The sequence below is a fragment of the Callorhinchus milii genome, unplaced genomic scaffold (assembly GCF_018977255.1).
Source record: "Callorhinchus milii isolate IMCB2004 unplaced genomic scaffold, IMCB_Cmil_1.0 Scaffold2, whole genome shotgun sequence".
Classification (NCBI taxonomy): Eukaryota; Metazoa; Chordata; class Chondrichthyes; order Chimaeriformes; family Callorhinchidae; genus Callorhinchus; species Callorhinchus milii.
This window is the reverse complement of record NW_024704743.1, coordinates 28,355,885-28,376,508: the sequence shown is the minus strand read 5'-3', so window position 1 is coordinate 28,376,508 and position 20,624 is coordinate 28,355,885. Positions and strand designations below refer to the sequence as shown.

General features: G+C 40.0%; 1 protein-coding gene across 1 annotated transcript; it reads left to right on the top strand.

Annotated features, from left to right (window-relative positions):
• The first annotated feature begins 350 nt into the window (after positions 1 to 350).
• On the top strand, positions 351 to 19,800 carry clptm1l (CLPTM1 like). The gene is made up of 17 exons (XM_007889629.2): positions 351 to 709; positions 1,260 to 1,360; positions 4,352 to 4,541; positions 5,649 to 5,791; positions 6,995 to 7,073; positions 8,308 to 8,425; positions 9,049 to 9,143; positions 11,834 to 11,918; positions 12,472 to 12,575; positions 13,025 to 13,090; positions 14,222 to 14,272; positions 14,658 to 14,740; positions 14,846 to 14,880; positions 15,229 to 15,284; positions 16,782 to 16,826; positions 17,219 to 17,334; positions 18,576 to 19,800. The coding sequence occupies exons 1-17, from the start codon at positions 539 to 541 to the stop codon at positions 18,661 to 18,663; spliced, it is 1,626 nt and encodes a 541-aa protein (XP_007887820.1). The 5' UTR covers positions 351 to 538; the 3' UTR covers positions 18,664 to 19,800.
• The last annotated feature ends 824 nt before the right edge of the window (positions 19,801 to 20,624 follow it).

Below are 20,624 nucleotides of genomic sequence, written 5' to 3'. Positions count from 1 at the left end.
TGGGGGTGTGCAGACACTGAGGGGGGGAGGGGTTTGGGGGTGTGCAGACACTGTGTGAGGGGGTGAGAAGGGTTTGGGGGTGTGCAGACACTGTGTGAGGAGGGGAGAGGGGTGGGGTGTGCAGACACTGAGGGAGAAAGGGTTGGGGGTGTGCAGACACTGAGGGAGAAAGGGTTGGGGGTGTGCAGACACTGAGGGAGAAAGAGTTGGGGGTGTGCAGACACTGAGGGGAGGGGAGAAGGGTTTGGGGGTGTGCAGACACTGAGGGAGAAGGGTTTGGGGGTGTGCAGACACTGTGTGAGGGGAGGGGAGAAGGGTTTGGGGGTGTGCAGACACTGTGAGGGGAGGGGAGGAGGGTTTGGGGGTGTGCAGACACTGAGGGGAGGGGAGAAGGGTTTGGGGGTGTGCAGACACTGAGGGAGATCAGGGGACTGCAGGCTGTGGGGGTGGGGAGGTGCAGAGCACTGCTGCTGTCTGGACTTGCTGTGCTGTGGCTGTGGTGGACGATGCCCCAGTGGCCGCTCTGATCTCTCCCAGGATGTTGGGGCTGAAGAAAACCTCTTTCACCACCTTGATAGTCGGCGTCTTCGTCGCCTACGTGCTCCACACGTGCTGGGTAATGTACGGGATCATTTACACTAAGTCCTGTGCAAGCCGCAAGACCAAGAGCTGCATCAAGCCCTATCTGGTTGAAAACCCCAGGATGCAGGTTAGTCTTCTGGACGCCATAGACTCTCGTGGCCCATGTCTCAGGCTGTGCCTTACACCTGAGTCTGCATCTCGTTGGAGAAAATGACATGCCATCACAGAAAAGCTACATGTTTTGTGTTTGTTTGGGGGCTGAATTCGTTAATTGTGTTTTCTTGTCTCTATTGTATGGGGTAAGGATTTAGCCATTCTGTTGCCATCTGAATGTCATGTCTATTATTGAAAGGGTGAACACATATTACAATGAGATAAATTGTCTTAACAGAATCGACTGTCAGCTCATTGGCATCAACGATCAGATCACTTGAAACTTGCATCTTAAACTTGCTCTTGAGCTTTCAGCCACTCGGTTTTGTCGTTCTCATTGGGTTGATAATGGTCCAAATGTTGTTTTATTGTCTGTTGTACCCCTGTAGCTTGTGTGAACCATGTTAATCTTAACCTGAGGATTTATTCAGGAACGCATTCCCAGCAATTAATCTGTAAAACTAATAACTGGTGCACGGATTCTTTAAAATATGCTTACAATGTGTATATGTGTGTTGTTGCAGCTGAGCATCTATACTTCAACAAAAAACAGTGTTACCGATGGAGCCAATCTAAACCTCATATTGAACATAGACCATTTTGATGTGAACTCTAAATTTGAGAGGTAATTAAATATTTTGTATTATACATGTATGGATACCCATAAATCGCTTGAGGGGCATAGTTTGAAGTTTTCCTATTTGTCTGTGGCTTAAACGTTTTGCACGGAATGAGGACACCTGGAATAATTACAGCGTCAAATGTTTCTTGAATCTTTTATTGGGAGAGAATGAGGAACAATTTGGGTTAGATGGGAAGATGGAGTGGCTTTGCCTCTGATAGATGGCAGATTGAAGGACAAGACTTGGAGCAGACAGGAATAGGGCAATTAGTTAATGGTAGTTTTAACTTTCTTAATACATTAAATGTCAGTGTTCACGTACAGCTTCGAGGTATTGTGTCACCAAGTGGTATTACCCATATTTCTGCGAAAACGACCCTAAGCTTCACTCTGGTACTTGGAAGGAGAAGGAAAATATTGTATACAAGATCGTAAACCAGATAGAGTTGCTGGATTTGTGTTTATTGGTGGCACTCCAGGATCCTTTTTTTAAAATTTGGTTAGCTGGGTGTCTGGTACATGCAGAAACCCATTACCAATGCGTAAGAGAATCCAAGCCAAACAGAGTTTCACATATGCAATGTGTACACTTGGAAATTTTCCTGTGTCTGGAATGGACTGCGTACTCTTTCCCTGGAGGGATGCACCCTGCCTATTTCCGTGGAGTATAAGGCAAGGACCAAGGTTCAGGTACCCGAGAATGTGCGTTGAGGTACTGCTTGAGTTTAACTTAAACATGTCCTCGCGACGTGAAAGATAGTATATAAATGCAAGTTGTTATTAACCCCACAGCGTGCTATTGAGAGCCCCGTCTGGTAAGTTTCCCACTACTTGTCCAGCAAGGGGCATTTTGGCTTGTCGGGTTAACAAGAGCCAAGTGATAAGAATCCCTGCCCTCAGTGACCGGAGTGAATTGTGAAAAATATTAAATGGGCATTAGTGTTAACTCATTAAAACGTATGTTGAGGCATGAACTATTTGAGCATGTGCTTGAACTATTTGTGGTAAGCTTAACATTTATTCTGGTGCACCTGCCCGCCATTGAACAGTTCAAAAAAAAAAAAACAAACAAGGATTGATATTAGATATGTGCAAATGAGCTGAGGAATGGCGCTTCACAGCATGTTGCTAACATTTATATTATATATCTTTCTGTAATTAGGAAAGCAGGATGCATCCCTCCGTGGAAAGAGTGTGCGTTCTATTCCAACAATCTATCGCTGGAATTCCCATGTCTACGTAGGATGCGTGGAAATCTCAGCTTGGTTTGGATACTCTTAAGCATGGTGATGGGCTGGGCCAATAGAAAAGTGTGGCCGCACTTGTACCACGGAATCATCTGCAAACGCCCCCCTCCGCTACAAACCCGTACACATGGTGTGCTGGGCCCCGCTACAAACCTGTACACACGGTGTGCTGGGCCCCGCTACAAACCTGTACACACGGTGTGCTGGGCCCCGCTACAAACCTGTACACACGGTGTGCTGGGCCCCGCTACAAACCTGTACACACGGTGTGCTGGGCCCCTGTACACACGGTGTGCTGGGCCCCGCTACAAACCTGTACACACGGTGTGCTGGGCCCCTGTACACACGGTGTGCTGGGCCCCGCTACAAACCTGTACACACGTTGGCAGTTGGCTGGAGTGTTATGCCCAGAAAATATACAGTCGTTTCACGTTACAGTATATTCTGTGAAGTGTTTGGCGACGTCTCAAAGATGTGATAAGGCGCTACATCAAATGCAAGGATTATTGTTATTTATTTGACGCCCGGCCTAAATTGATCTCCTGCGACAAATTCCAGGCAGAGGGCGAAACCTTGGACAAGTTTTCTTACTCCACACAGAGCCTAATAATAATCCCTCCAAAAAACAAAAACAATAATAAGTTGGTCATTTCAATCCACGACTGTTTGTGGGACATTGCTGTGCACAATTGGCTGCCGCGTTCGCCCACAAACATACAGTCAATTCACTTTACAGTCTAATCTGTGAAGCGCTTTGAGACGTCGATAAGACATGAAAAGCACTATATCAAATGCAAGGATTATTATTATAAATTCTTGGTAGGTGCTGCACTATTCAAATTAACATTTTCAGTATTTTAAACATAACTGCATTTTCAGGAAATATATGCTTGTGGTTTTAATCCGGGTTGTTTCACAAAATGTGTCTCTCAATAGAACCAATTAGCCCTCTGCAATTTTCTGCAAAATTTGACAAATGGCCTGCAATTTTGGGCAAACACTTCTCCAATTTTCTATTGACCCAGGTGACGTGTTCCCATGTGTGTCAGACACCTGGCTGACCCCAAAATTGCAGGATAGTACGTCAGAGCACCACAATCAACTTCGAGGCTGTAGGGCAGATACTGTAACTTGGCCAACTTTCTAATACGTTTACTGTAAATAGACTAAGCATTTACTGTGTCACCTGTGTTCATCAAATGCAAAAATGAATGAGGTGTTTGAATCTTTTCCTCTGAAGCAATCAATGATTTCTTGGCTGGTAGTTATAATAATAATTTTCTTGCTTCCTTGGTTATGGTGTTTGACTATCACTTATTCGGGTTGAGAAATTTCTAATTGTGCTGTGAATTAAGGGCAAATTCTCTGCTTTGATGTTGGAATGGACAGGTTTTAGGTGAGCACTACAATCAGACTGTTGTTTGCATCATTTAGCTCCAATTCTTAATAGGGGAAGCCCAAATAGATAGAGCTGAAATGTCTTTAAGGAAAAAGAAATATACTGAGAAAGTGTTAAAGTGGAAAGCAGAGGATTAGTAACAAAAGGATTTGGGGCTTGTCATTGAGGTATTCATTTCTTTTCACATCCTTGTTACTGATTCATTGTCTTACTTTTACCGTAATTCAGTTTTGAACAGTAAGAAGGTGTTGACATATTCTCATTGTGCCATTCTTCAGTATTTTCCAACTGTTTATTCCTCTGAATAGTTTTATCCAACATGCTCTTGTTCATCTTTTTTTAAACAAGGATTGTCAATATTTCGTTACCAAAGAAAACACGCAGCAATGGAACACTGTACGCTCACCTGTTTCTCCATCATGTTGGTGTGATACCTTGGCATGACAGCAAACATGTGTATGCAGTTGGTCACCTTACAGCATACATGGTCCCGAAACCTGAGGAAATCAACCTAATCACAGGAGAGACCGATGGTCAGGTACATAATGTTTTAAATAAGAGGGAACAAAATTATAATGTTCTGTAATGCAAAGTTAACCATATAATATTAAAAGCCTCTTGTTATATTGTCGTAAAAACATCAGGTCTTTTAGTAGCCAAAGTCTGATAATATATTACTTATGACTGGGAGATTACTTTCTCTATTGTTGGCTGCTGCGCATACATGTAACTCACTTGCCTTTTCCTCCTCCTCCTCTTTTTGAAGAACTGCAGTTTCTTTACTCTAGAGAAGCCCAGCTGAGATGGAGAACTTTCAAAAATGAATGTTGGATACAAACCTGTCATTAATGTGATGATTGTATGCCATATTTTAGAAGTAACTTAAGGAAAAGTGTTTGTGAATGCACTTATTTACTTATTTACTATTTGTAAATTTGTAAATATATATTTTTTAAAAAAGCCTATACGTAAGCCCAAATTGAGCAACTATAGGCTTCTTATGTAAATCTGCATGATTCTATTTCTCTGCACTTTTTCTGACTAGATGTCTAGTGCCTAATGAAAAGGATTGTGAGTGACTGCCAGAATCTTACTTTGGTGCAGAATATTGCAAAGCAGATCAGGCATAAGCACTGCTGTCCGTCTTGATAGCCAGACCGCTGTGTCCTGATGATCTGTTGTGGGGACAGCCTGCCCGTGTTTGCTCAGTTGTAAAGCATGAAGTTCACCTTAGAATTTGCAAATCTCATTATCTTATTGCGCAGTCTGCAGCAGACAAATTAGAATACGCGCATGTCACAGCAATTGATTCACAAAGAAAGGACTGACCAGATAGCGATGGATTTATTTGACCTGACTGTTAATTTGGTAAAATACTGCCATTGGTACATTTAAGAGGAAATGCATCTGAACAAAATTGTAGGACTTTCTTGGCAGGATTGGTTTGCTCTACGTTTACTAACTACTATCAAATAGCTTTCTTCTTTTTTATGCCCTTGCCTTCGAAGATGCTACCCCACGTGAAGGGCACTATATAAATGCAAATTGTTGTTGTTTTCATGTTTGGCTGCTCTTTAGCTTATCTGCAAGATACACAATTTTCCTTTTCTGAATCAGTCTTAAACTTTGTTTCTTCGCTAACTAGCCAGTGGTGACTAATGCTGAAACTAAAGTGTTTGACCAGCCTGCTGCTCACTGGAGATCCCGGCTCACCATCAATATTATGACAGACAACTTCACTTTTGATGGATCTGCTCTTCCAGCTGATGTACACAGATATCTGAGATTGTAAGTTTATAATAATTGGAATCCAATTTGTAGGACTTGTAAACCTGATTTTGTTGGAATTGCAAAATATTTACAAAATACTGAAAACTGGTTGGCGAGGTTTGCAAATCTGCTGATAATGAATCCTGAAACCTGTCAAAAGTCTGAAAAGGCGAGCAAGTAAATTTTGCTTTTTTAAATTACATATTTGTGGAAATATGATGATGCTGAGCATCAAAATTACAGCCTCTTCAATTAGAAATTTGATAAATTTCCTTTTCTCGTCAATATCTCTACTTTTCCTTCTCTTGGGGAAAGCGCCACACTCCATTTTGTACTTGGAGTAAGTGGCCATTATTCATTCGTATGTGAGCCTTGACTGTGAGTTTCAGCAGGACATTCAAGGGTAGGGGCAGCACATCTGAATTACGGTCCATACCTAAAGTCCAAACGTGCATCTTCCAATAGATAGTTATTAGGAGTGGAAATTCTGGCTATTTTTTTAAAAAAAATCTCCCCTCCCCCAAACTAAAGTAATACCTGAATATTGGACCTGAATATTGGACCTTCATGGGGTACATTCCTCTGTGCTTATGTAAGTCTCTGTACCAGATAAGCTTGTTGAACCATTGTGGGAAGCTTCCAGAATTGTAAGAATCTGTGCCACATATGATTAAGTATAAGCCTTTTAAATAATAAATTACATTTTTTAATATACTAATAATTTGCAATCGATGTAGCACTTTATCACATCTTCGAGATGTCTAAAAGTGTTTCACAGAATATACTGTAAAGTGAATATTGTATAGTGTTTGCTTTCTCCAATTTAGTTCATAAATTTATTTGATGAGAGTGAAGCATAGTTGTACATGTGAGGTTAGGTAGTTAGGTTATTTTTTAAGCGAGACACCTATTTGAGAATTTAATAAATATAAACACAATGCTGAGTATACTTTAAAATTTACAGACTTCATTACTTTGCCATGTGATTATGGCAAGATTCTTGCTAGAAAAATGAATGGTTAGATAATACACTAGTAAAACTGTTAAGACTCAAACATTTTGTTCAATTAAAATATGTTTTAACCAAATCATCAGTTAATTGGTATCCTCGATACACAGACTTGAGAACCTGCTTTAGAAAGAAAATGTCATTTTGTGCTTTATAAAAAGCATTGAACCAGATCTTGTTGTAAATTATTTGATTATTATTTGGTAATTTAGGTTGCAACACGGAAAGCAAGTTCAGTATCTTCCAATACTGTTTCTTGATGAGCTCAGCAATCGAGTGAGAGACCTGCTTGTAAGTTTATTTTTCAATTTTTTTATTCTGAAGACCTGCATTTTGTTTTAACTGTTGGCTTTTTCATTCTACACTCCGACCTTTTAATTTCCAGCACCTTGGAATGCCCTCCTGACGTGAAAGGCGCTATACGAATGTAATTTTGTTGTTGTTATTTTCACCAAAGAAAGCTTTGTGATCCTGACACCCCTACCCTCGCCGGCTCCACTGGCTCCCCATTCCCCAGAGGATAGAGCTCAAAATCCTTGCCTTCAAGTCCCTCCATGGCCTTGCTCCTTCCAACCTCTGACCTGCTAACCCCATATCAACCTGTCCGCTCCCTCCACTCAGCTCTGGCCTGCGCCATGTCCCCCGTCCCGCTCGCCTCATCATCAGCATTCGGGCCTTCAGCCTCTTTGCCCCCACCCTTTGGAACGCCATCCCACAGTCCCTTTTCCTCACTCGCTCCTTCCCTTGCTCCTTCAACGCACGCCTCAAAACTCTCCTCTTCAACCGCAGCCTTCGGCCACCCTCCCTGCCCTCCAGCCTCCCTGCTCCATCCCTCCCCATTCCCACTACTCAAGTCCAAATCCCTGACTGTTCAGCACCTTGGGACGTTCTCCCGATGTGAAAGGCGCTATGCAAAGGTAATTTTGTAAATTGAAACCAAGCGTTGGATGCCGATTACTGAGATCTGCTAGCTCAGAGAAGGGATTCTTCGGTCTCTGTAGTTATAAGCCTACTAGACCATCGGGGCTCATCTCATCTTCTGGTCTCTTTGAGTGACAATCTGAGAAGAAACTTGCAGCCTCTACATGGTTCACTGCCTGGGAAATTACCAATGCAAGCTCAGCTTTTGGCATGAAACACTGGTACTCTTAATCCGTATTGGCATGGTGTCTGCTGTTTCACTCACTGTATGAATGCAGTGGGGCATCTCAAAATGGTGTAGGCCTGAGCATCAAAATGATATAGTGATTCAGTATTAATCTGTGACGCAGAGGGTTGGATCACTTTTTCCCAGATGCATATTGAAGTAAATAATTTGAATGAGTTGGATGTTTAAATTGCTGAAAACTAGTATGTACCAGTGATATTTTGTGAAATGATGCTGGTCTTGTGCCACCAGTCAGAAACAGCAAATCTTAGATTTGAAGTAAGAATGTGACATTTCAGTGTAAAATTCTCTTTCAAGTGGTTATCTGAACAATAGCATGTTTCTTTTTCCTTAATGCTGCTAAATATTCGTTTACAGATCATAAATGCTACATCGATTACATTACCTTTGACTATCTGCTATGAAGCAATATCGCTAGGAAAATTACGGTTTTGGACCCACATGCAAGAAGCAGTATTTTCATTACAGCGATTTGGTATGTTCTGTCCTCGAAAATAAGCTTTCCGTGTTACAGTAAGAGTTTGTCTTGGTTTTTGCAGGACAGCAACTGATCAGGATTAGTTCTTCACATTTGTGTCTCATAGTTGATTAAACAGAGCAAGCTTCATCTCTGAAGTGTAAAGTGTTTAGAATATAATGTAATTTAGGTAAGGTGCTTACATTTTTTTAATTTCTTAGCTTTTTTTTAGGATAGAATTTTATTTTTCATTATTTTTGAATACGTTAGTGCTGGGAATGTTAGATTTGTCCACTTTGGGCATCAAGTGTCAAGATTCCGCTTGCTCAGATTAATAATAATTGATTGTATGCCTTATCCCATTAAAGCGTTTCAAAGCACTTAGCACAGAAAATTTGAAACAAAGTTGAATTTATGCTGTGATCGGCTTTTGTGAATGGTGGAGGATGGTGTAATTTAGCATCAGAAATTACACAAAGTGCTTGCCTGTTAGAAGCACTTCTACCATTGTACTTCCACCACAGAAAATCAGTATCAACAGTGATTACTCAACTATTATTTTACAAATAAGCTTTGCTTTATCCTAGAATTTTGGTTTAGCATTGAATTGATATTTTGGTGTCTGTCTGTTCACACTTTAGGTTTCACTGAAAAAGATGTTGATGAAGTAAAAGGAATCTTTGTGGATACCAACCTCTACTTTTTGGCTTTGACATTTTTTGTGGCAGCGTTCCATGTAAGTTGCAACTAGAAGAGAAAGTTAATTCTCAGAAAGCACCTTCTACATATTTATTTTTGATAATGTGACAAGGGATGGACATTTTCATTCTTCCTTTAAAAATAGAGGTGATGACAGCTGCGATGTAGAGGAAATTTTCTCCATCCCTGTATAATAATCCCTGTATAATAATTGCATAAATAGAAACAAACGGGTATGATCTGGTCGTCATCACCGAGACAGGGAGATCAAGGGTGGGAACTAAATATTCCAGGGTACGTGGTGTATAGGAAAGATAGGCAATGTGGTAAACGAGGAGGGGGTGTGGCCCTGCTAATAAAGGATGGGATAAAAACAGTAGAGAGAAAAGATTTTAAATCAGAAAAGCAGGAAGTAGAGTCAGTATGGGTAGAGGTACGCAACAACAAGGGGCAGAAAACTCTAATGGGAGTAGTTTATAGACCCCCGAACAGCAATCACAGTATCTCTCAAAGTATAAATCAGGAAATTAGCAGAGCATGTAGTAAAGGAAAAGCATTAATTGTGGGTGATTTTAATCTGCACACAGATTGGGACAACCAAATTGGGAAAAGTATGATAGAGGAAGAGTTTATACAATGTATTAGGGATAATTATCAATTATCTAGATCAGTATGCCGAGGAGCCAACCAGGGAACAGGCCATATTAGACCTTGTTTTGTGCAATGAAGCAGGGCCACGGGATAAATGGAAGCACATTAGCATGGATTGAAGAGTGACGAATGGGTAGAAAACAGAGAGTAGGGATAAACGGGTTATTATCGAATTGGCAGGATGTGACTAGTGGAGTGCCACAAGGATCAGTGCTTGGGCCTCAGCTTTTTACAATTTATATCAATGATCTAGACGAGGACATTGAATGTAACGTATCTAAATTCGCGGATGACACTAAACTAGGTGGGAGAGTAAGCTCTGAGGATGATGCAAAAAGATTGCAACTTGATACAGATAGGCTAGGGGAGTGGGCGAGTGGGTGGCAGATGGAATTTAATGTGGGGAAGTGTGAAGTTATTCACCTGGGTAGAAAAAATAGAAAAGCAGATTATTTTCTAGAGGGGGAGAGACTCGTTAGTGTTCAGAGGGATTTGGGTGTCCTTGTACACCAGTCTCAAAAAGTTAGTTTGCAGGTGCAGTAAGCAACTAAGAAGGCGAACGGCATGTTAGCATTCATTGCAAAAGGTTTAGAGTACAAGAGTAGGGAAGTCTTGCTGCAACTGTATAGGGCCTTGGTGAGACCGCACCTGGAGTATTGTGTGCAGTTTTGGTCTCATTTAAAAAAGGACATACTTGCCCTAGAGGGGGTGCAGCGTAGATTCACTCGGTTAGTTCCTGGGATGAGGGGACTGACCTATGAGGATAGGCTGAATAAACTAGGGCTATATTCTCTAGAGTACAGAAGAATTAGGGGAGATCTTATTGAAACATATAAGATTCTTAAAGGGCTGATAAAGTAGCCACAGAGGGTCTGTTTCCCCTGGTAGGAGAATCTATAACCAGGGGTCACAGTCTTAAAATTAAGGGTCAGCCTTTTAGAACAGAGTTGAGGAAACATTTCTTCACTCAGAGTGGAATTCACTACCCCAGAAGGCTGTAGATGCTCAGTCCTTGAACATCTTCAAGGCTGAGACTGATAGATTTTTAAAAAACAGAGGCATTAGGGTATATGGGGATAGGGCAGGTAATTAGATTTGGGTCAGAAGATCAGCCATGATCTATCGAATGGCGGGGCAGGCTCGAGGGGCCAAATGGCCTACTCCTGCTCCTAATTCTTATGTTCTTATAATCTCATTCAGAAGACTTACAAGAAGGTTCCAGAATGCAGAATAAATATTTAATGTTCATGTAATTTGAAAGCTTTTTTTAATATCGCCATTTGTTTTGTATTAGATCTTTACACATGCAGGGTACACTTGCCATTATTTTAACCCTCTCTGCTCACCTATAAGACACTTATCATTCTCCAACTGAGGAGAGCATGACTATGACTGCCACTTCTGTCCGGAGGAAGTACAGTACTTTGGATTCTCAGATAGTTTAGTCAACTGGATTGGGAGTCACTGACACAAAACCTGTGTCCTCCACGGCTTTGCTCCTTCCTACCTCTGTGACTTCCTCACCTCTACGAACCTGTCGGCTCCCTCTGCTCAGCGGGCTCCGGCCTGCTTCACGTCCCCCGGCTTGCCTGCCCCACCATTGGCGGGCGGGCCTTCAGCCTCTCTGCCACAGTCCCTCTGCATTGCCCCCTCCCTTGCCTCCTGCAAGACCCGTCTCAAGATCCTCATTTTCAACTGTGCCTCCTACCCCTACCCACCCTGCCCTCCACACCTCTTGATCCAATCCACCAGTTTGGGTACAGATCCTTAACTGTCCAGCACCTTAGGATGTCCCATGTTGTGAAAGGCACTATATAAATGTAACTGGTTGTTTCTTTACACTTCAGATATTCACAAATTTCTGATTATATTCTTTCTGACACATTTCAGTAGAATGTCCGGGACACCCAGTGCTTCTAATTGAGTTAGGAGCAGCACACAAAAACCTGAATTAATCTTATTTTGAAAATCCTTTTTGTAGGAAATTCCAAATGTAGTCATTTATTAATCAATGTGTTTTTGCCTTTTATGAAAAGCTGTATAGTTTTTTTTAAAAAAAGAACACTTGTTGTGCAGCTCCTGTTCGATTTCTTGGCCTTTAAAAATGATATTAGCTTTTGGAGAAGGAAGAACAACATGGTTGGGATGTCCACTAAAGCAGGTAAGTGTTGAACATAATTTTGAAAATAAACCAAAGTGTGTGTGTGTGTTAATAACGGACAAGGCACATACTTGTATGCTTGTGGTGTTCAGCCAAACTGATGCTGGGGCTTTTACTTTACTTAGCACTTGCAAATTGCTTTGCATGTACGGCTGGATGTCTAATGTCAACACATTACTGGAGCAATAATGTTAGGTGTTCACTTATCATCAGGTAATTGTCAGGCCTCATCTCAACAACTCTGACCCCCTTTCATTTGGTGTCTTTCATTGCTGCAAAATCGAACATTTTTCCTTATAAATTGCCTACAGAGATTAACGTGTATTGCAACAGCTGCTTGTTTACAACCAGTTCTTGTATTAATCTAGACCATGGGATCATTCTATCATTTCTTGAGGGGAGCAAAAAAAGTCAAAAAAGCAGCAGCAGATTACCAGGCTACACTGTTCACTAATAAGCTGTGTGTGGTACGAAATGGGAAGGGAAGAAATTAAAGCTTAAGGGATGAGGAGAAGTAACTAGTAAAAAATAAATTTTCTGCTTTTTCTGACAGTTCTTTGGCGGTGCTTCAGTACTATCATGATATTTCTTTTCCTGCTGGATGAGCAAACCAGTTTATTAGTACTTATTCCAGCTGGAATTGGCGCTATCATTGAGGTAAGATAATAATCCTAAATACCTTTGATTCTGTCCTTTTTTTAAGTGATGTTTTTAAATTGCATAAAATTTGCTCGCATTTCAGTTTTTTTTCTTTCAGCAATATTTTTCAGTATCTATTTTTAATTTCACATGAATGAAGAATATAACTAGTCCTGCAGCTCAGTGGTTAGAGCGCTCGCCTCGCAAGCGAGAGATCTGGGATCCTTACTCCACCCACCTGATAATAATCCCTCAAGAAAAAAAAGCAATAATAATTTGGTCACTCAATTTGACTGTGGGACACTGCTGTGCGCAATTGGTTGCCGCATTTTGCCCACACATTTACAGTCAAATCACTTTACAGTATATTCTGTGAAGCGCGTTGAGACGTCTAGAAGAAGTGAAAAGCGCTATATCACATGCAAGGATTATTATATATACCTGTTGTGTTTTTATTTATACTGCAGATCTGGAAAGTTAAGAAGGCCTTTAAGATGACAATCAAGTGGGTTGGCCTGAAACCAACATTCCAGGTAAAATATGAAGACTAAAGTGGAATGTGTATGTTCACTAAAGACTCCTAAAGACTTCATGCATATCAATATAAATTAGTGGAATGACAGCCATTATAATTAAGCCCCACAAAATGCAAACAAGACAAATTGTTGAATTTTACGAAGTAGTCATAGAAATTTACAGTGGAGGAGGAGGCCATTGGTCAAGTGCCTGCACTATCTCTCAGAGCAAGCTAAGCGTTCAATCCCACTCCCCTACTCCTGTACATCTTCAAACTTCATTTACTGCATGTAAATAGCATGTAATGTAAATTACATTACAATGTAAATACATTACATGTAGGAAGCTTCATCCTTACTAATTTCATTCTTAGTCTGATTGTTGGAGTGTGGTGTACGCTAGGGAATTGGACTGATGTCATAATATAATATGAACTAGATGTCATTTTTCATGCATAAAGAATAGACTTTTCAAATCTTCTCCCCCAATGCAGTGATTTCTGCTCGGCATAGTTTCATGCCAGCCACTGGCTCCCCTTGAGTATCTCACCAAATTGCCTGCTTATGCAAGTTCAGGTACTGAATCTAAGCAGCATATTAAACTGCAATGTCACAGTTGAACTTGATTTCTTTCTTGCATCCAACCAACCCACCTGCTCCCTCCGCTCGGCAGGCACTGGCCTGCTTCATGTGCCCTGCCCGCCTCACCATCAGCGGTTGAGCTGCCCCCACCCTCTGGAGCACCATCTCACAGTCCCTTTGCATCGCCCCTGCCCTCCTCCCTCCCCACCCCCCCACCCCTTCCCCCTGCCACATTCAAGGTCCACCTCAAAACCTTAGTCTTTGACCTTGCCTTCGGTTGTGTTCCCACCCCCAAATCGCTTGGCCCCCAACCCTCTTGATCCCAACCCTAGGCCCAGGTGCAAGCCCTCAACTGTTCAGTGCCTTGAGGCTTATTCCCAACATGAAAAGCGCTATATCAATGCAAGTTGTTGTATACATTTTGGTAGGTCTTGCTTCGCTCTTCCTTCTTCACAGCAACTGGGCATAGATCAGGGTATTGTTTGTGTTTAAACACATGATTTATGTTAAAAAAGTATGTTTCTAGATGTACAATAAAATATCTTACCTAAAATATTACTTTTGCAGTTTGGATCATTTGATGAATCTGAAAAGAAGACTGAAGAGTATGATACTCAGGTATTCTTTGGCTCTTATAGCATATAAATTTAAAAAGATAATGGAATGAATCTTCTATGAGGTAGTCACTTGGGTTCTAGTGGTCGTACTTGAAAAGCGCTATATCAAATGCAAGGATTATTATTATTGTACTTGGGTTATTTAAAATACTTCAACCCTGAGTCGTCTCCTGTTGATTAGTCCAAGGAAGATTAATGGAGATAATTTCTAGGTGAGAAACTGAAACAAGTTTGCAAAAAAAAAGTTCACCATCTCGATCCAAGATGTAGATTGAAGTTTTTGTATTTTTTTAAAGCAGATTGCAGTTTATATTTGTACTGATGTAAATCTATCAAATGGGTGTATCAAAGATATTCTCACAATTGCATCATTCCTTTTCATTTAGGCCATGAAGTACTTGTCGTATGTACTTTATCCACTGTGTTTTGGTGGAGCAGTGTACTCTTTACTAAACGTGAAATACAAAAGGTAAGGCTTTATTCAAATAGTTCTTCATTCAAATTGATTTGATTGTTTTGAATCTTAAGTGAAAGATTAAAATTAGATCTTTACAATATTTCACTTTTTTCACAGCTGGTACTCCTGGTTAATTAACAGTTTAGTTAATGGTAAGTGTCTTTCATATATTCTCTTAACTTTTTAATGCATTAGTGAGGTCAGTTTAGTGATTGATGTATATTTGGTGCGTCAAATACAGCTCCCTCCCCCATTAATAATGTTCCTCAGAAAACAGTTCTTTTGGCATTGAGGCATTGAACTGCCTCCAGTTGCTGGTTAGTGAGCCGAGCTTTGCAAACATCACTCCTGAGAATAGCTTTGGGATGATCCACGTTGTGCAGTTTCAGGTCCCATTTGTTGAAAAAATATTCAAATAGATTGTCAAATTGATCCCAATGTCTATTTCCCATGTTTATTTTATTTTATGCCCTCTGAAATGCCAATGTGCTTATTTCCAGGTGTCTACGCCTTTGGGTTTCTATTCATGCTGCCTCAGTTGTTTGTTAATTACAAGGTTAGTAGACATAAAATTGCAGTGGTTGTGAACATAAAATTAGTAAATCAATTTTAATATTGTATTGAAATGTCTGTATTCCTAACTTGGATTTCTGTCGACCTCTCTATTCTTCTCCATTGCCTTTCCACTCAGCTCCACCTAAATGATTCTGTCCTTGCCTGGTTTCACTCTTACCTTCTCCATCATCTCCACTTTATATCTGCTAACGGTTTCTCCTTCAGCCCCTACACCGTCAGTTGTGGGGTTCCTCAGGGCTCTGTCTTTTGTCCTCTCTTTAATATTTACATGCTCTCGCTCAGTAATGTCATCCAGAGGCATGGCTCCTTCTCACCTCAGGTGCTGACAGCATCACTGTATATGGATGTATACTCCATCTAACAGTCAGTCTGGAATGTCAATGTGTTGTTTGACTCCTGACTGTCCTTCAAACCACACAACAATACCTTGACCCGTTCAGCCTTCCCCACCTCCACAACTTTGCCCTCCTCTGCCACTACCTCTTCCCTCAGGCTGCTGAGACCCTTATCCATGCTTTCATCACATCCAGGCTTGACTATGCCAACTCTGCTTGTCGGACTTTCTAACTCTTCCCTCCACAAGTTGCAGATTATTCAGAAATCTGCAGCTCATGTACTCTCCTGTGCCAAAGCTCTGTGTTCTTATCACCCCCACCCTCACCTGGCCGCACTCGCTCCCCATCTCCCAGAGGATCCAGTTCAAGAGCCTCATCCTCATTTTTAAAGTCCTCCATGGTCATACCCAACCTCTGCGACCTGCTAAAATCTTATCAACCTGCTCGCTCCCATCGCTCGATAGGCACTGACCTTCATTTTCCCTGCCCGGCTTGCCCTCCCATCTGCGGTCAGGCATTCAACCTTTCTGCTCCCACCCTCTGGAATTCCATCCAGAAATCCCTTCACCCTCATGCCTTCTCTTGCCTCCTTCAAGATTCATCTCAAGATCTTCCTCTTTGACTGTGCTTTTGGGCATCTTCCCAAACCCCTCGCACCCCTCCCCCACGCACACACTCTTCTTGAATCCAACCCCCAGCTCGACTGTCCAGAACTTTGTCCTTCCAATTTTCAGTTACATAAAACCTGTTAGAATCACTGCTTATTACAAGCAACATTGGAACTACCCTGAGTGAGGGGTGCTATATAAATGCAAGTTGCTGCTGCTGTTGTACAAGCAACATTGCGACATACATTGATGGCAACTGAAAATCTATGAAATCTGGATCTTGTTGAGCTTGATGTGCAATCAGTTTGAAAATGCAATTCGTGGAATGTATTCGTGGAACACCAATCAATGTTACTTACAACTGAAATATCCCAGGGACACTTTATGTATTGTTTTATTTATTGGTCTTTCTTATATTTCTCTTTTCCCATCCTCTATCCCAAAACTATTATTTGTAATGGGAAGTAATGATGATTGCTGTAAGGGAATTGTTATGAATCTTAGTGTATTCTTATGTCTTTTGTTTATTTGCAGATGAAATCGGTGGCTCATTTACCATGGAAGGCTTTCATGTACAAAGTAAGCGTTTGGGACCATGTATGGCTTTTACCCTTTTACAATTGCAAAGCTATCGATTTAGGAGGTTCTTTAATGTAGCTTGAAAATAGATTATAGTGCTTAGTGATGACATTAATATCTCATCAGCTGACAGTGTCGCATGCACAGAAAAGCATGTGTTGTAAGATTTATATTCGATGATGAGGCTGCATTTAGTTCCTGGCTTCATTCTTGTTTCTTCATTCTATTTGTTTATTTTAATCTTGTTCACAAATCACCAGATGCAAACTTGCTGAGTCATCACAGAGGGCAGCTGAACACATTTTAAGATGCATTGTGCAATATGACCACTTTTTTGATTTGACCTAATGTTCCTGTTTGGGTGTAACAGTCGTTCTCTTATTGTATTTCAGGCATTCAATACCTTCATTGATGATGTCTTTGCTTTCATTATCACTATGCCGACATCACACAGACTGGCATGTTTCAGAGATGATGTTGTGTTTCTTGTCTACCTGTATCAGAGATGGTAAGGCTTTCCAATATTTGTTCTAATAATACATTCAAGCACTTCATAGAATCATAGAATTGTATAGCACAGAAGGAGGCCATTCGGCCCATTGTGCCTGTGCCGGCTCTTTGAAAAGAGCTATCCAGTCCAATCCCACTCCCCCGCTCTCTCCCCATAGCCCTGCAAACTTATCCTCCCCAAATAATTATCTACTCTTAACAGTTGTTATTGAATTGGCTTCCATCACCCTTTCAGGCAATGCATTCCAGGTTCAAACAGCACTTAAGCAAATTTTTTAAAATTTCATCTGAATTTCTAACATCAACTTTCATTAGGAAAGAATAGTTTAGAGGCCTGGATTGCTTCATTGTGTTGCATGTCTGTAATTTCACTTCCTGGCTTTAAATTCGGCCCCAAAAAATGATGGAATGTTTATTCCACTGTGTACTGTAAACATCTGAAGTTCTATTTCTTCGATAATTCTACTGAAGCTGCTTTGCATTTTGTGATGCATTACAGCAAGCTGTTTGTATACTACACACTGCACCAACATTGTTTTTTTGTGTTAGTTTAGAACTTATTTTACATAATGTTTTCTGGGGAAGTGTCAGGTTGAAAAACATCCTCTTTATATCAAGTTTAAAATTTGCTTCTCATTCCAGAATAGATGCTGCCAGCTGATCTAAACGGCATTGCTTTGTCTAAATTTACCTGACGTTTGGTCGAATTTGCTTTTTCGATTTCGTTTGTCAATTCCATATTTGTGACTGTTCATAAAGTTATTTTTACAACATTCATTGAAGAATTTTTTCAAGTTTATGTACATGTGGTCAAAAATCGGGTGTTTCTTCCTCTCCTCATATTTTTGAAGCTCAGTACTATTGAATTCTTTCGTGATTACTATTGAATTCTTTGCATGATTATCCCTTTGATAATATTAAAATGCTCCTATCAAAGTTGCTACATCATCCACCAAAGCTTCGAGAGCAGTATGGTGCAACAATCCCAATGATATCTGAAACTATATTTGTGCTAAGTGTGTGAAGATTAGCCCATCTTTGCCTATCTTCAAATTACACTTGAAGACTTTCTCTTTGACTGTACCCTCGGTCTATTTCCAGCTCGGTGTCAAACCACACCACTGTTAAGCGTTCTAAGACGCTACACGTATGAAAGGTGCTATATAAATGCAAGTTGTTGTTGCACTAAGTGTATTTACCTCCATAATTCTGACGTTCAACGTGTGTCTTTTATTGCAGGCTTTACCCAGTGGATAAAAGCAGAATAAATGAATTTGGTGAATCGTATGATGAGAAAGAGACTGAGGGAAAACTGCATAAAGAATAATTTTTAAGATTGGACTTCAGCAAGTAGCCATATCAAACAGCTCGGCTGCTTATGGCACAGCTTCTTTCTTTATCTTTTCTTTTGGGACTGCAGTATGGATAGATTTCCAGCAGTGCAAACCTTTGGGATTTGTAATTTTTCAAATTCTGGATCCCATCTCATAATGGTTAAACAGTATTACTCTCAAATAGAGCTTAAACGCAGATTTAAAAATATTATGTTGTTGTATAGCAACACAAGATAACTTTGTAACTCCATGATATTTGAGTTAAGGTCCAAGAAAAAAAATTGGCTTGGGCTTTTAACTAAAAGAAAGCCTTTTGAGGTAAGAAGTGGTGCAGGATAATATTGCAACTTCATAAGGACTGGGTTATTTTAAACTCTTGCACTTGTACTCGGGCTTGATATCAGTTTACTAGCCTGCAATTTTTTTTTGAGTCATGGAGTGGATTTATGCGACATTTACAATGTGAATGGCTTATAGCAACTAATGATGTCATTGCTTTGATGTTGATATAGTTAATAATTGCAAGAGCTGTAGTTCTCCATCCATTGTATTAGTAAATCAATTGTGATTTGGCCAAATGAATGAATGTTAACTCAAATTGTTTGGCATTGTGCAGCTTTTTTGTTGCTTCATCTTGATCACTTCATTGATTTATGGAGGATACAATGGTTTGCAAGTTTAATGTTTGGAAGCGGCAATATTTTGCTTGACTATGTTGGATTTTCAAATATTGAACTACCTCCTCAACACTTTGCTTTACTGAATGGAATCACCTGGTTCATTGTTTAATTTTAAATCATTTTTAGCTTAATGAAAAGAATCAATTAATAAAGAGGAACCAATTTTCTCTCATGCCAAAATATGGTAGTATTTAAATTGATATATTTAATTGGCCATGTATAACTTAATACAGTATCAGTTTTCTGGGGAAGTGTCAGGTTGAAAAACATCCTCTTTATATCAAGTTTAAAATTTGCTTCTCATTCCAGAATAGATGCTGCCAGCTGATCTAAAAGGCATTGCTTTGTCTAAGTTTACCTGACGTTTGGTCGAATTTGCTTTTTCGATTTCATTTGTCAATATGCATTCCATATTTGTGACTGTTCATAAAGTTATTTTTACAACATTCATTGAAGAATTTTTTCAAGTTTATGTACATGTGGTCAAAAATCGGGTGTTTCTTCCTCCTTTCCTCAAATTTTTGAAGCTCAGTACTATTGAATTCTTTCAAAAAATAAAGTAATAATAATAAATTGGTTATTTCAATCCATAACTGTTTCTAGGACACTGCTGTGCGCAATTAGCTGCTGCGTTTCGCCCACAAAATATATAAAATATACAGTTAATTCACTTTTACAGTACATTCTTGAAGATATGATAAGGTGCTTATCAAATGCAAGGATTATTATTCTATTACATTTTAAAACTTCAGTAATTTTTGCTATTTTTTAAGTATACAGGCCCCAAATTGGATGCGTAATAAATTATTGCTACTACGCAATACTAACTAAGCCAATGCCAGAGCATTCCAGAGTAACAATTTGTAAAATAACTTCCATATCAAGCCTCTTGTCCATGTGCTTTTTGTGAAAGCTGCATATGATTGCAGCTGCAATCTGCTTAACCCAACTATATTTAAAGTAGGATTGTAACATTGGTGCTTCCAATGCCAATTAAGAAATGAGCAACTATTGTGTGGTGCACAAAGATTTGTTGGTCTACATAAGGTTATTTTGTGTGTCTGCATCCACATTCAATAAGGAATACATATATGCAGGTTTATGATTTACTGCTTTTTTTCGGCTATTTTTTCACACAGAATTGCAAGTAATTAAACTCCATAGTGCAACTAATATAAGATGCACTATGGATCATCTTATATTGGATAGAACCATAATTCAAGATCATAATGATAAATTTCTGTTCTTTTGCATTTTGTCTTATTTTTTTAACG